The sequence below is a fragment of the Simochromis diagramma genome, unplaced genomic scaffold (genome assembly GCF_900408965.1).
Source record: "Simochromis diagramma unplaced genomic scaffold, fSimDia1.1 OVJJ01000247.1, whole genome shotgun sequence".
Lineage (NCBI taxonomy): Eukaryota > Metazoa > Chordata > Actinopteri > Cichliformes > Cichlidae > Simochromis > Simochromis diagramma.
The window spans coordinates 2,105,425-2,122,209 of record NW_024386949.1 but is presented as its reverse complement, the minus strand read 5'-3'; the positions used below and the strand labels follow the sequence as shown (position 1 = coordinate 2,122,209).

The following is a 16,785-nucleotide window of genomic DNA, read 5'->3' as shown; positions in this document are numbered from 1 at the left end:
TACAGTAATAACCTGCTCTGAAGTATGACCACCACATTAAAGCCGTGTTGCCGAGTCCATTTTCCACCTGACTTTACAGTACGATATATCCCACGAGGCCAAAATTCAATCAGCAGGATTACAGTGAGGGAACATATGGTTGATTATTTTCTCCTGTCTTTATTGGAAAACAGATTTTGTTTATAGTTTTGTTCCAGTGAGCAGTCAGATCTGTGGAAGAACTGTATTCTACTGAATAATAATGATAATAATAATAACAATAATACAGGAACAGCACAACATTTAATTAAAATCGTCCAAGCAGACGCTCCTTATCTGGCAAGGGTGTGTGGTTTGTACAATATTTGTGGGTAAGCTTTACATTCAGTTCACTGTATTTGCAGGAGGAGTGTTTGTGCTTCTGTGTGTGTGAGCGTGTGTGTGTTTGTTCCTGTTCCCTAGAGGCTTTTATAATTGTTGTAATTGTCTCATTAATTGTACTGCTATTTGGTGTGCCAACAAAACAATAAATGAGTGGTTCTGCTTTCCCTCCTTCCCTCCCTCATCTGTGTCTCTCCTCCTCCGAGGCCCCAACTCTGAATCTAAACTGTCACTGATGACATAAAGCACATGCTTGCACGTAATTGTATCATCTTTCCATCAATTATTGAAAATATGTATCATGAGGTGCAAAATAGCTCTCGGTTCAGTTCTTTTCAGTTTAACTCAAAGTTGCATTAGCCTCGTAATAGGTAATAAATATTCTGATTCTGGTAGTTCATCTCAGCGCTGCAGAAATTTATGGCATCTTTTAGCTCATTATTCTTCCTTAATGTTAGTTCATTCTCAGTGTTCTCATCAGCATTGTTTTAATTACAAGCAGCTTAAACTGAATGGAAATTATCTGTTTTTATTGCTCCCATTCATATTGAACTGAAAGGAAAATTTCAACATATCTTAGGAAATCAAAGGATATCTTATTGTTGTGTACCCACAATAAGATATCCTAGATAGCATGTGAAACTGGTTGACAGGTAATGTTAACATGCAAATTATTTGCTAATTTCAATTTTGGGGCCATTTGCTTGGAGTCAGTGTCAGAAGCTTTCACATCTTCCCTGAGATGATGCAAATGACATGTAGTTCATGTAACTCGACATTTTTACCCGCACTGCATTAATTGCATGGCTCAAGCAAGGATCCAAAAACTAAAAGTGGGAAGAAAGCCAGAAACAACCTATTCTGGACAGAAGAACAATAATGCATTCCATAACCGATGGCGTTAACAGCATGCTAATTTCAAATGTAAAAATCCACTTATAGGTACACTACTTAATTTTAATCTCTAAACAGTTTTATATGTAATATAGTTCACTAAAAACAGATTTAGGAGTGACCTTGATTAAAAAAGAACTTTTTCACACGAGGAGTTTCTGTAAAGTAGATATTATCGCTGGGGTGTTGTAATTGACTGGTTAGATGGATCTAATAATGGATGTGTACTGGATGTGCTATCAGCAAGCTGTTGGTCATATATTGAACTTGATTGGTCCACTGCCTAAATTAGTTTAAAGCTCAAGAAAAAAAAACTATATTGGCAAGGAAAAAAATGTCACAGCACCTATTTTACATCACTGGTTTCCACCGATCATTTCCTCTTAATAACTGTGAGTGTGAGTGCTTGCTTGGGATTGCTTGTATGACTTCTGAATGGAGAAATGTCTCCTTCTAAGCAATAAAAAAAACAATAAAAATATTAAAAATATATCTAAAAAACAGTCTTCCACACCATTGTGTTTCTTATTTGACACAACATGACTGGAAGCTTTTTTTTTTTTTAGCTTTCCGTCTACGTAATCTATATAAATATATAATTATAATATAAATATATGATTTTAGCAAGCCCCCTTTTTTAAATAAGAAATTGCTTATTATGTTTCGTGACAACAGCTGCAACCCTGCTAAATGCCATCACATTCTTATTATGCTGTATGAAGTAAATGCCTTAAATTGTTTGCCTTTTATATATTGCATTACTTGCACTAAACTATTATAACTGTTTGCGTTTTCAGCAGATGACACCTGTTGTCACTAGGATGGCCAAGTGATTTAGGTATCGCACTGTTATGAGCGCTTCTTCTTGTGGCTCTCAGTCTCACGCCTGGTACAGTAAAGGCCATAAACTAAAGTTCCACTTGATAAATGGTCCTGTCACGTTACTGTAATAGAGAGTTCTGCTTGACAAAGCATGTATGAAGTTCAGTGGGGGCTTTTTTTCAATTAAATTATAAAGAGATGAAACAAGTGGTCTTACAACCTCTGGCAAAATTACAGAATCACCACATGTGGAAGATGTTCATTTAGATTTTTTACTTTGAAGGAAATAAACTAATGACATAGCTGATCATCTATGTATATATATATATATATATATATATATAGATAGATAGATAGATAGATAGATAGATAGATAGATATAGATGCATGCAAGGCACCTCAGTTTACTCATTTGACCACATTTTACCTATTGTGAGAAATCTAATTCAGGGTCACTGGAGTCTGTCCCAGCTGTCATGGAGATAGCCCCAATACCCAGAGAGAACATATAGACTTCAGGGGCCTGGCCATACAGTGGATTCAAACCCAGGACCTTACTGTGAGACAACAGTGCTATCCATTCTACCACCATGCTGCTTTTTACGGCACTATAGACTGTAAATGCAGTCTCTAAACAGTCTGGTTTGACTTTCTTGACTTAATTGAAATTAAAGTGTTAAGACAGGCTGATTTAATTCTTAAATTCTCATATAGATATGCCCTAAAAGCTACGAGGATGCCCGAGTGGTTAAGGTCTTAGACTTAAGATCCAATAGGCACCAACCCTCGTGGGTTCACGCACAACTTCTGGTAAGCAAGTCTCTTTGGCCAATCTAATAGATACTTACATAGCTGACACTAGTAACTGCGCATATTTTAATTCAATAATGGAAAACAAGTAATTCTTGTTCTGACTCAGAACAAAAAGTGGTTAGAGTAAAAACAAGTGGTGGGAATAAATGAAAGAATGAACAATCTTTTTTCATATATTAATCTTTATATAATGTCAGTTCTGATAAGACAAGCGTGGTACCCTCATTAAGTTTGGCATTTAAAATGAGAGACCTGAGTGATTAAGGTGCAATAGCCTCGTGGGTTTGAACCCCACTTCTGTGTGTTCTCATTATCAAATGTACCGTGTGATGCATAGTCCTCATGGGTTTAAATGCTATATTGGTATAGATGCTTTTTGGGGGCAGATATAAATCAAATCAACATGCAATCAATTAGGACTTGTTTACATAGCACTTCTCAGACAAATCAGATGCTATTGAAAGAGCTTTTCAAGTGATTAGGATGCCCTCCTACAACAGTCATGTTTCTGATTCATGTTTTAGATTACATCAGGCTTATAACTGTCCACTTTTCTTCTTAGTGAAGTGAACATATCATGCATTAACAAAACACACAATTCTTTGTGCAGTCTGTCTTGGCATTTATTTAATCTCAGTGTTGCTCAGTTGCTCCTACATTCCAACCAAACACTGGCCCAGTCCCATCTCCACCTAAAGTCTAATCACTAAGGCCTAATCACTTAATCCTCACAGACTTAACTGACTCAAGAAGCAATTGACATAAGACCTTGAGGGTTCAAATCACACCTCTGGTATAAGTACAAAATCTCATGCAGTTATACTTATATGTGGTATAGAAAACATAATGTGTTCCTAAGATTTAAATAGGCCAGTGGTACCCATATTATAGTAATACAGATTCCAATTCTTTGAGCCTATCTCAGCTAAACAAACTGCTAAGGAAAAGGTTTGAGTCAGTCTTAGTATTTTTTCTTCTAATCATGCAAGTATGTAAGTACATAATACTTTGAAGTGGAATTTAAAAGAACAATGTGTCATGCCACATTGGTTGTAAAAAAAAAAAAAAAAAAAAAAAAGGGGGAGACAGTATTATGTTTTTAAAATACATTTTTACCAAACTACTAAAACTTTCCATGGTTGGCTTTTACCTGATATTCTTGCCAGGAAAGTGGTTATGAAGGCAACACAGTTAAGATGCAATGGACAACAATCTTTGTGGGGTAAAATCAGACAGAATTATTTTGAAATAGAACATTTTGGTCCCTATTCCTACCAGAAAATGTCACTGTCAGCACTGCAATTTTGGACAGCTTGCAATTTGTACACCAAAGCTTCACGATGATTTATTCTATGAATAACTGCACTCTGACATAAATATTTCCAGATTATCATTTTTCATATCTCTACTAAATATCAGAGGGCTGCGTCAGAGCTAAGAGAAAACACTAATGTGCCTTAACAAACAGCAGAGTTTTTGAAAACTGACCTGTCAATGATTCCACAAATGTCAATCTGCAGGTTGCTGTAGTTTCCAAGTTGCTTTTCCTGCACCTTAATCAGGTCCAGGTTTTGATTGTCCACAGTAAACAAACGCATGCAGCCCTGGAAGACACTAAACAGGTTTCTGCACTTCTGACTGCCATCTTCAACAGGACAACCTGAACAGAAGAGAATCACAGCAGATGGCAAGAGTTAATAAAATAAAAGTGCACCAAAAAACAAATACAACAGATTTGTAGAGATGAACTGAGATGTGTATTGTATGTGGAAACCCCCCCTAAAACATTGCTGTATTGTGATGCAAACTGTGACTGTAACTGACTAACTAATGCACTGTGGACAGAGAATTCTATATATTTTTTGGTTTATTACAAAGTTTCTACATTTTATGCTCACTGATGCTTGAGTGGGTATAATTGCATGGAATGACACAGCTGAACTGTGTCTTACCGCCGAAGAAGAGGTGACTTTCTACAGTGACAGGAAACGATGGGCTGGCTTGAGAGCTGTCTCTTTCCTCTTTATCCACTGTGATGGTTAGACGACCTTGTCTGGAATTCAGCTCCACTGAATGCCACTGACCGTCATTCAGAGAAGCACCTGGAAAGCAAACATCCATTAACACACCTGCTGAAAATAAAATTTTTCCCGTGTGCCATGGTTGCACATCGAGCCATTAAAACCTTCGACAGATGTTGGGAACACTTTTTTTCCCCCACATGGAAACCAAGCGTGGGTAGCAATGACCAAATTAAATATCCTATCATACACCGTCTACTACACAAATACACCTAATTTAGATATATACCACTTTTCTTCTTGGAAACAGCTTGTAAATCATTTCTTTTTATAAAACATAATGTTATAAACTGATTGTTTCCTTGCTCATCACTTCACATGTGCCACAGAGGGGAAGGGCCGTATCTAACACATTGATTGCAGCAAGTGAGCTTCCCACTTCCCTACATCCTCTGAGTGATCGACTTGTATCAACTACAGACGGCACTGTGCCAGCCCTGTGGATCTGTATGTTATTAGGAGTTAAGGGAATAAATCAATATCTCATTATCTCCACTGTTTTCCTTACTTGCACTTCTTTGCTCAAGAAGACATCCTAATCATCCTACAATGCCATTTGCTGTTTGTAACATTGCTGAGTGACCAGAGGTTTAAAAATTAGGACAATGCAGAGCATACATATTACATCTAAACATTTCAAAGCATGAAATGCAAAAATATTTGTCAGAAAAAGATTGGCTTATGTTTCTACATGAACTGAGATGATCTTTTTTCTCCATGTGCCATTAATAGGTCAGGCTGTTGAAGGATACTTTTGTCTGTCTTAATTGCTTTTCCAAAACCTAAATTAAAACAGCAAACACTTGTATATCAACACTGACGTCTGATCAATGCGACTCACCTTCTGTTCACATTGTTTCCTTTTTCCCTGTAACTTGTTTTGTGTGACTAGTAATGAACAAGATAAATACAGCTAAGCAGTGTCTGGAGACGTTCTGCTACAGTTGTGTCCTTGTGTTGATCACACTGCACATTTGTCACTGTAACCCTAGAAACTACATGCCAGCCATGCATCGCCCACTGATCACAATTACCTACCATTGTTACAGGATATAACAAAATAAATAAATAAATCAGTGTGAAAAACAATGATTGTTATATTTATTGTGCTAGAACTGGGTAGGGATTATTATTCTTCAAGGTATCTGGTCATTTCATGTCTTTTTACTGATATGAAGTTTAAGTCTAAATACTTGAAATTAGATGGACAGAAGTCATAGCTCACTGCTCTTCAAAGTGCAGTGAGTGTGGAAAAATAATGATTTGACATTCGTGTGAGCGGTTCTAGTAACTTTACTGTTGATCTGTGGATCTGAAGGTGCTTGGGATTTGCTTTAGACTGACCTGCACTGAGCTCCAGCAGCGCCCTGCCGCTTTTATGGATCTGTAGTTGGAGTCTGGCCTCACTCAGGTACAACCAGGCCACGCCTCCTTGTTGAGGGAGTTCAAAACTAAGCAGAAGCCCCTTCTTATTCCAAGTCCTGAACTGAAAGCCTATAGATACGCCCCCCGATGAAGACATTGTAGTCCCCGGTAACTGAAGGAAGCTCTCAGGCCCAGTGAACGTCACCGCAACAGAAACTGGCTCAGCACATGAAAAGGTGACATTGCCCTGAGAGGGAAACACGCAGAGTGGAGAGAAAGAGGAGGTGTGACAGAAAAAAAAGATACTATAGAGATAAAACAACATAAAACATGAATATTAATCAGCTACAGAGGGCGTGCTGATCTGACCTCATGTCTCCGTGATCTCATCAGCAAGTCTCCTTAAAGAGGACATTGGTATTACCATAATGATAACAGCAGAGCTTAGGATAAGATTAGAAAAGCAAACTCTAAAATGCCAAAGTCACCTAGTGTGGAGGTAAAAGAGATAAAAAATGGAAATAAAATGAAGAGAGCATAGAGCATGGCCAGTACTGCAATATCTGACATCTCTGTTACAGTCCATTGTTTTGAGTAGTGGTAATGACGCGGGGTTCACCGCTAAAGCTGCGGCAGTAATTTATTATAGTCCCGACTCTCTGCTGGGAATTTCAGTCTGCTATCTTTACAATGCTCTGGAAACACAGATGACATCTAAAAGCCCTTTGTGGTGCAGTTAAAGTGATGTACAATTATTCATGTTGGAGTGGGCTTTGCTGCTGCACAACACAAAGTAAAGTTACCTTAAAAACCCTCAAAAGCCTTCAGCATCGGCACACCATTCTTCCTCCATTTACACTCTTATTTTCTTCTTATTATTGTCTCCTCAAAGAGCTGTAAGAAGACCCATTTAGTGCCTGTAGCAGATTAGACCACAGCTTTGCAGTTAGTACCTTAAGAGCTGCAGGACCACTCAAATCTTCAGCCATGCGTGTAAATCTTTGAACCTGTTTACCAAGAATTCATGTTTCTTTCTGCTGTTTGGCCCTATACTGTAATGAGAGAGCACATATTACTTCATCACAAGCGCTTCACAGCTCCCAGATGAGCTTGATCCACTCATTGCAAATGCAAAAAACTCTAAGGGCCATAACTCCCACAATGACGAGGCATAAGTGAGTCTAACCACACAACACTGCTTTGTCATGGCTTCATTAACCAGCTCAGTAGGTCCTTAAGAGCAGCACAAGCATATAGTTCAACCAGCACAGCTTACAAAGCTTGAAAATTTAAGGATAACCTAAATTTACAGTTATGGAAAAAAAATTCAAATTCAAATTCAAAAAGAAAGTAAACCCTTTTTAATTCTAAAGGTTTACATATCAGGGACATAATTTTAAAAATCTGCTAAACTACTAATCCTTTGTAAGTCTCAAAATCACGTGAAGACAACCTCAGATGAAGAGTGCCCCGCATATTGCAACATGACAGTATTTATTTAACAAAAATGCAAAATGCAGGAATATGTCGTTAGGAGTTCCATAACCATAGATTGCAGCCAGGTCCTAATCAAATTAATGAATTAATTAATCATCATCGAAGGGGACCAAAGGGGAGATGTGTGGCCATAATGCACATTTTGCAAAGACACAACAAAGCATATCAGCACAAACACCTCATACCACCTGTCAAGCATGGAGGTGGAGGTGATGATTTGGGCTTGTTGGATCATAAAGTCAACCATGAACTCTGCTTTCTGGTCATGCACCCAGAAAATGAACCTGAGAACACAAGGACCTCAACCTGACTAAAATGTTGTGGTACGACCTTAAGAGAGCTGTGTATAAAGCCTTTCATCATTTTAACAGCAGAAATAAATCTGCTGAACACACTTTGAAAATAAACAGTAAAATGGTATTTGGATGGTCATAATGACATGATAGCAGACACATCGCATAACTGACACTTTTCACCTTAGTTTCAATGAAATGTGATTATATCAATGTATTAAAAAGATAATAAAACGATTCTATTTCTTTAAACATTTCAGCAGGTTTAAATTATTCATAGTTTAAAGAAAGACAAAATTAGGTCAAGGGTAGCTTTTTTTCAGGTGTGCTCTAATTCTTACTTGGCTGGCAGAAGCAACACTAGTGGGCTGAACCTATGTGAAAGCCACAGCTGCTGGGAAGGGAGCTGTCATGCAGGGTCCATAGTTCTATGCATAGCTCACTGTTAAAGACTTGGACTAACGTCAGCTGGTTATGGTGCAGACTGATGCAAATGCTCTTAACACTCTAAGTCTTCAGTTTGGTTGGTAGAACTGTTGACGTAATGTCCTTACTTTTATCTTTGATATTTGTCTCTACAGTTGAATAAAGCCACTAAAATGGCCTCAAAAACAGAAACCTGGTGTTCACCACATGATGTATAAACACAAACACTGCAGTGCCTTAAAGGATCATTTAACATACATGCAAATCTTGCAGGCCCCAGTCTGCAGTGTGCCTGTATGAAATTGGTGAAAAACAAGAGCCCGAAATGTTTTTTGGGGGACGACATTTTTTACATTTCCTTTTCTTTCATTACAGGTTTTCTGCAGGTGAGCACCTTTTTTGATTTACTACACAATGCACACTCTACCATGGGCTCTTCAAATGTTTTTATTATAAAAACCTATTCCTTGCTTTTATGGGGAGAAGCCAACATGCATGTTTTCAGTTTTTTCCCCCCTTTCTTAAAGTCCTTTTCTTAAAAACAAAATACAGTTTTCACTGAACCATCTGATGAAGGAGAAAAAGCCCCCCAAATCATTAAAAAAGTCAGGTTGTGTTTAAATTGTGTTACACAGGTTAAAATTACTTACCGAAATAGTAACTTGTTGTTTTTTGTTTTTAGCTAGTTCTATCAGGTTGTGGCCATTATACAGCAGATTTTCCAGGCACCCGTTGAAGTTCTTCTTGAAGGTTACTGGTTTCTGAGAGACTTCACTCTGAACTGCCCCCAAACTCAGCTGTATGAAAACAATGATACACAAATAAACTGATTATTTTAAAAGAAGGAAACATAATATCTGCAACTCATCTTCTGCACTTTTGTTTGCACAAAAGGTAGAAGCTAAATTTAACCCTTTCTGTATTTGAAAATACCTGTTCAATGCTCCAGTGGCTGAAGTCTGCAGGGATTTGAACCCTCTCTGTGTGTTTGTCCACAGTGAGGTTTAGGTGAGAGCCACGCCGCTCCACTGCTACATGATGCCAGTGCTGATCATCCAACAGGCTGCCAAGGGAAACAAGGCGCTGGGGTTCAGTGGATGAAGTCCTGCCTGTAAAAGGGGTCAAGGAAAACAAAACAGCACTTAGGAGGACAAGGATTATTTCTGATTTGACCGTTTTACTCAGGATCCCACTGAGAGGTTCATACAAAGGTCTGTATGTATATATCTGCATACTAGCGTCTAATGCCAAACTCATAATAATGCCTAATCTGAAAAACCACAGTGGAAACATAGTGAGAAATAAATTAATCATAGAAGAGCACCACCAGGTCTTAATTAGTGGATAGATTTTTGCATCCCCCAAAGAACTGCGAGAGAAACTTTCTGCTGAGAGGAGAAACATTAGAAAGAGCTGAACACGGTCAGTCATTAAAAATGTATAAGAAACCGTTAAGAGACAGACAATTCCAACTTCAGAGAGAGAAACACAAAGTTTGGAGAAAAAAAGAAGACAAGCTCTGATGCTTTGTCTGTCCTGTTAATGCAACTATTGGAATGAGTCTTTTTATTACAGTCTGGACAAATAGAAAGAGACAGCTCAATCAATATAAGAGGAAGGATGGCACGGCTTAAAGACAAATAGGTTCTCTTTATAGGCATTGATTAATGCAGCCCTTATTATGTTGTGAGCAGCAAGAAGGAGAGGAAGAGGACCTTATGATAGAGTGTGACAGATGATTTGATTGAAGCTTGAATAACAAGAGAAAACTGGCATCACTATGAAAGACGAAAGGGCAAACAAAGAGAAAATAAAGGAATTTTAATAAATACAGTCTTGCCCTCTCTTCCATTATTTGTTACTTTTTCTTCCCTTTTCACTGTGACTGCCATCCCATCCTTATCTCCTCTCCCTTTTTTAGCAGTACAGAGCTCATGAGGGGGAACAAAATAAGATATATTTTTTCTAAAGCAGCAAAAAGAATGCACAAGTAGATGATGACTACCAATGCGTTGAATTTTTGAAGAAAGTAAGAAAAATCATGCTGCAAAATTCTATGCTATTCTTAAATGTTTTGAGCTCCATTTTTATTTAAACTGTGATGCAGGGGTCATCAGAAATCAATAGGTTACTTCCTGATGGGAGCAAGAATGTACACAGCAAATATTAACAAGGACCAGGTCACCAGATATAAAAAATTCAAAGGGTAGGGTGATGGAGGCAAAGAAGAAAGGTCATGGAGTCTTAAAAAAAAAAAAGTAAACGTCACTATACGCATTATGTTTTATTGTGTGACATATCAACATGAAGCCCAGAAAATCAGGCTGTGGTGATGAATAAGAGCAAGGAAAATCTTTGGATAAATAACTGAAAAAAATGACAATGACTAAGGCATATTTTATTAATGACTAAGAGGGTCAGACAGGATGTGTTTACCTCTTTTTCACAGCATTTGCTGAACACTTGCTGCAGACTAAGTCTATATGATGTGTTGTTGACTGTACCTTATTATGGAGGAAGATGTTTTTCTTCAGGAGCAGCTGTCAATGTATTTGACTCGAAACATATTTTGCAAACTTTGGGATACCAAATAGTTATCAGCCTGGTAAGGTATTAGGAAACTCTCATGGGGTTTAAAAGTGAGTCGAGAGGACTTGGCCAGTCATTACAGGGTGCAAATGGTCCATACATATTCTAACGTCACCTGCTGGCAGTATTTTGGAGTTTCTGTGAATCTGTCCTTCTGCGTTAAAGGGGTTAACAAGTATCCAAACATGTTAAAAAGATGTCTTACAGCTCACATCATGTACTGGAGCTTGAAAAAAAGAACAATCACTATGTTTGTTTTCCTAAACTGACAAAAGTAAGAGACAAAGACTGAACTGAGTTCAGTCAAAGCCACATCTTTATATGGTATTTACAGGTTTATAGTAGATAAATATAAAGCAGCAGTAATAATAAATAGTGAACAGCAGTCACAAATGTTAAAATAATCTTTCAAATGCCTGTAAACTGACTCCTAGACTGTATTTATAACTAGAGGCTGAAAACATCTCCGTATATCGGTGTGGTATTTATAGATGAAAATTAAAACTGTGAAGAAGAGACAAGGGAAACACCGTTCAACCTTGTTATCAGTGTTGCAGTTGCATCGCTGGCCTGCCAGAGAGTACTTCCCATTTGGCAAACATGTTTGGACTGTCACAAACACAACAACAAGCTGATCTGAGTAAAGTGGGAGAGAATCTGGGGAAATCTGTTTCTTTAGTATTTTTAAGGTAAATATGGCCTAATATCTAGAATAATAGCAGTATTTTGATTAAATGTTTTTAAGTCTGTTTAAGAGATAAAAAGTCTGTTTTTAAAAAACAGACTTTTTCATTAATTCAATTTTATATCATATCATTTTAAATCATGAAAAAAATAGCATGAGGTGAAGGATCTATTGCTTTATTAAGTATTCAGGTTGTGTATCATGTTTTTAAAAGGTAACTAAGTCATAAGGTAATTACTTTTGAAAATAAGTAATCAGTAAAGTAACAGGATTACTTTCTTGGAGAAGTAATCAGTAATTAGTAACTAATTACTATTTTCAAGTAACTGACCAACACTGGTTATGACACAAATTTCCCTTCTGTTTTCCAGAACTGTGTTGCTGTTTGCCTCATAAAGTAAAACTGCCTCTGCTCCAGGAGGGGGTCCTGGACTAACAGACCTGGATGTGTTAGTCATAGTATACTAAAGCAGACCGTGTGTGAGCTCAGGGTCAATGCACACAGCAGATGAACTAAATTACACAATATGTAACCCAAAAAGCACATGTAGGGCTAAACTCGGCAAGGACGAGGAAGAAAAACAGAAAAAATGATGGGCGAGACAGATATAATGAGACAGAAAGATGAAGGGCACTCAACCAAAAAAACAAACAAAAACATTATATATTGTATACACAGTATTGTTGTGAGGGGAAAACAGAATATATGAGACACAAAGATAACAGTTTTTAGAGGCAGATAGGCTCTTGTGATGTCGGAAATATAAGGAGCAGGAGATCTAGGGAGATAAACAGTAATCAAAAAGAAAACAGAAAATATTTAGAAACTGGCAAAAGCAGAAAAAAGAAAGAATAAAGACAAATTGGCTTTGATTTCATTCAGCTCTCATCTCTCTTTATGATAAAAGTATTTTTTTTTTCCTTTTTGAAAAGGACAGTTACTGATATAACTTCTGAAGTTACAGTGAAGCTGCTGTTTGAGCATGTTTAACATAGCATGAAAAATCTTATTTTCACCATGGACGCCCACATACATCTGTGATTACTGGCAATTAATGGTTGATTACAGTCTATGAAGTCCCACTTAGGTATTCGATAAATTTTGGAGTCTGTGATTAGAGATGAGAGATCTTTGTGCTGCCTCTAAATTCCAACGTACAGACTTGAACCTGAATTCCCATAACAATTTACAGCGCTCCTTACTGGGAGAAACTCCCACTCATGACGCAGTAGAACCCGTTTCACCTGAATCCCCAGCTCTACTCAGAATACACCCATAACACCTAGGACAGTGTAGTCACTGTGGGGCGATTGTGGCTCAAGAGTTGGCCGTTCTCTAATCTCTAATCAGAAGTACCTGACTCCGTGGTATAATTCTCAAACACGTAGCCTAAAGCAGATGACTCGTAATCTGGAGAGGAAATGGCGTGTCACAAATTTAGAGGATCATCATTTAGCCTGGAGAAATAGTTTGTTGCTTTATAAGAAAGCCCTCCGCAAAGCCAGAACATTTTACTATTCATCACTGATTGAAGAAAAGAAGAACAACCCCAGGTTTCTCTTCAGCACTGTAGCCAGGCTGACAAACAGTCAGAGCTCTTTTGAGCCAACCATCCCTTTAACGTTAACTAGTAATGACTTCATGAACTTCTTCACAAATAAAATTTTTATCATTAGAGAAAAAATTACCAATAATCATCCTACAGATGTAATATTATCTACAGCTACTTTTAGTACCATTGATGTTAAGTTAGACTCTTTTTCTCCAGTTGATCTTTCTGAGTTAACTTCAATAATTACTTCCTCCAAACCATCAACGTGTCTTTTAGACCCCATTCCTACAAAACTGCTCAAAGAAGTCCTGCCATTAATTAATTCTTCGATCTTAAATATGATCAACCTATCTCTAATAATCGGCTATGTACCACAGGCCTTCAAGCTGGCTGTAGTTAAACCTTTACTCAAAAAGCCATCTCTAGACCCAGCAGTCTTAGCTAATTATAGGCCAATCTCCAACCTTCCTTTCATATCAAAAATCCTTGAAAGAGTAGTTGTCAAACAGCTAACAGATCAGCTGCAGAGGAATGGTTTATTTGAAGAGTTTCAGTCAGGTTTCAGAGCTCATCACAGCACAGAAACAGCTTTAGTGAAGGTTACAAATGATCTTCTTATGGCCTCTGACAGTGGACTCATCTCTGTGCTTGTCCTGCTAGACCTCAGTGCAGCATTCGATACTGTTGACCATAATATCCTATTAGAGCGATTAGAACATGCAGTAGGTATTACAGGTACTGCACTGCAGTGGTTTGTATCATATCTATCTAATAGACTCCAATTTGTACATGTAAATGGAGAGTCCTCTTCACACACTGAGGTTAATTATGGAGTTCCACAGGGTTCAGTGCTAGGACCAATTCTGTTTACATTATACATGCTTCCCCTAGGCAGCATCATTAGAAGACATAGCATACATTTTCACTGCTATGCAGATGACACCCAGCTCTATCTATCCATGAAGCCAGATAACACACACCAATTAGTTAAACTGCAGGAATGTCTTAAAGACATAAAGACCTGGATGGCCGCTAACTTTCTGCTTCTTAATTCAGATAAAACTGAGGTTATTGTACTCGGCCCTGAAAAGCTTAGAATTATGGTATCTAACCAGATTCTTACTCTGGATGGCATTACCTTGGCCTCCAGTAACGCTGTGAGGAACCTTGGAGTCATTTTTGACCAGGATATGTCCTTCAACGCACATATTAAACAAATATGTAAGACTGCGTTCTTCCATTTGCGCAACATCTCTAAAGTTAGAAATATCCTGTCTCAGAGTGACGCTGAAAAACTAGTTCATGCTTTTATTACTTCCAGGCTGGACTACTGTAATTCATTATTATCAGGATGTCCAAAAAACTCACTGAAAAGCCTTCAGCTAATCCAAAATGCTGCAGCAAGAGTACTGACAGGGACTAGAAAGAGAGAGCATATTTCTCCTGTTTTGGCTTCCCTTCACTGGCTTCCTGTTAAATCCAGAATTGAATTCAAAATCCTGCTCCTCACATACAAGGTCTTAAATAATCAGGCCCCATCTTATATTAATGACCTTGTAGTACCATATCACCCTATTAGAGCACTTCGCTCTCGCTCTGCAGGCCTACTTATTGTTCCTAGAGTATTTAAAAGTAGAATGGGAGGAGAGCCTTCAGTTTTCAGGCCCCTCTTCTGTGGAACCAGCTTCCAGTTTGGATTCGGGAGACAGACACTATCTCTACTCTCAAGATTAGGCTTAAAACTTTCCTTTTTGCTAAAGCATATAGTTAGGGCTGGACCAGGTGACCCTGAATCCTCCCTTAGTTATGCTGCAATAGATGTAGGCTGCCGGGGGATTCCCATGATGCATTAAGTTTTTCCTTTCCAGTCACCTTTCTCACTCACTATGTGTTAATAGACCTCTCTGCATTGAATCATATCTGTTATTAACCTCTGTCTCTCTTCCACAGCATGTCTTTATCCTGTCCTCCTTCTCTCACCCCAACCGGTCGCAGCAGATGGCCCCGCCCCTCCCTGAGCCTGGTTCTGCCGGAGGTTTCTTCCTGTTAAAAGGGAGTTTTTCCTTCCCACTGTTGCCAAAGTGCTTGCTCATAGGGGGTCATATGATTGTTGGGTTTTTCTCTGTATCTATGAAGCGCCTTGAGACGACTTATGTTGTGATTTGGTGCTATATAAATAAAATTGAATTGAATTGAATTCGTCTTGTAATCGGAAGGTTGCCGGTTCGAGCCCAAGCTCTGACAGTCTTGGCCGTTGTGTCCTGGGGCAAGACACTTCACCCGCTGCCTACTGGTGGTGGTCAGAGGGCCCGGTGGCGCCAGTGTCCGGAAGCCTCGCCTCTGTCAGTGCGCCCCAGGGTGGCTGTGGCTACAATGTAGCTTGCCATCACCAGTGTGTGAATGGGTAGATGACTGAATATGTAAAGCACTTTGGGGTCCTTAGGGACTAGTAAAGCGCTATACAAATACAGGCCATTTACCTCATAATCCAATATCACAGCCAAGTATGCTGACAGCACAGTGGTAGTGGGCCTGATCTCAAGTAATGATGAATCTGCCGAGTGGGATGAGATCAACCACCTGCCTTTCTGGTGTAAGAAGAACAATCTTGAGCTGAACACCTGTAGGCCAAGGCGATCATTGTGAGAAATATCAGGAAACAGGAGAAACGCTTCCATTGTCATAGCAAAAATGGAGCCCAGGTGGAGGGGCTGGATAACTTTATATAGCTTGGTGTTCTCCCAGGACCTGTCATTAACACCCCAGTGAGGAAAGTCCATCACACGTCTACTTTATTACCTTAGATAATTAAAGGACTCCAAACACCCACCAGGGCAGCATGGTGGTGCAGTGGTTAAAACTCTTGCCTCACAGCAAGTTTGAATCCACCTGGCTGGGGTCTCTCTGTGTTTGTGTGGTTTCTCTCTGAGTACTCTTGTGTTTTTTTTTTTTAACTCATAGTCCAAAGACATGCACTTAGTAGGGTTAGGTTAACTGATGATTCTAAATTGCCAATAGGTGAGAGTGAGAATTACTGTCCTATCACAATGGATTACACTTGTGTATGCAAGAAATTTGAGTACACGTTTTTGAAATTATGCTAGTTTTTAATTTAATTGGCTGCAAGGTTATTCCTTTTGTCTGTTAAAAAAAGCGCTGACATATTTAAGGATAAGCTCATGGACACAAAGGTGTATTTAGCTGCTAATGGAAAAGGGAAAGATGTTCAGAGGTTCGTGAAATGGAGCAAGAGACAGAAGACTGATAGATGGATAACGTACTTCAGCAACCAGATGGGCTTCCCGATGAGAGATGTGCCATATGGTGATGATTCAGCATGGCAGCCAGACAAACTCTGCTTTAACCCCATTTACACACACACACACACACACACACACACACACACA

General features: G+C 38.6%; 1 protein-coding gene across 1 annotated transcript in view; it reads right to left on the bottom strand.

The window, feature by feature from the left end:
* Positions 1-16,785, bottom strand: part of LOC120737670 (contactin-associated protein-like 4) — a 115,038-nt gene that overhangs the window by 41,276 nt on the left and 56,977 nt on the right. Inside the window, 5 exon segments of the mRNA XM_040038503.1 lie at positions 4,378-4,549; positions 4,842-4,991; positions 6,315-6,582; positions 9,202-9,348; positions 9,485-9,660. Of these exon segments, the coding sequence (XP_039894437.1) occupies positions 4,378-4,549; positions 4,842-4,991; positions 6,315-6,582; positions 9,202-9,348; positions 9,485-9,660 (913 nt within the window).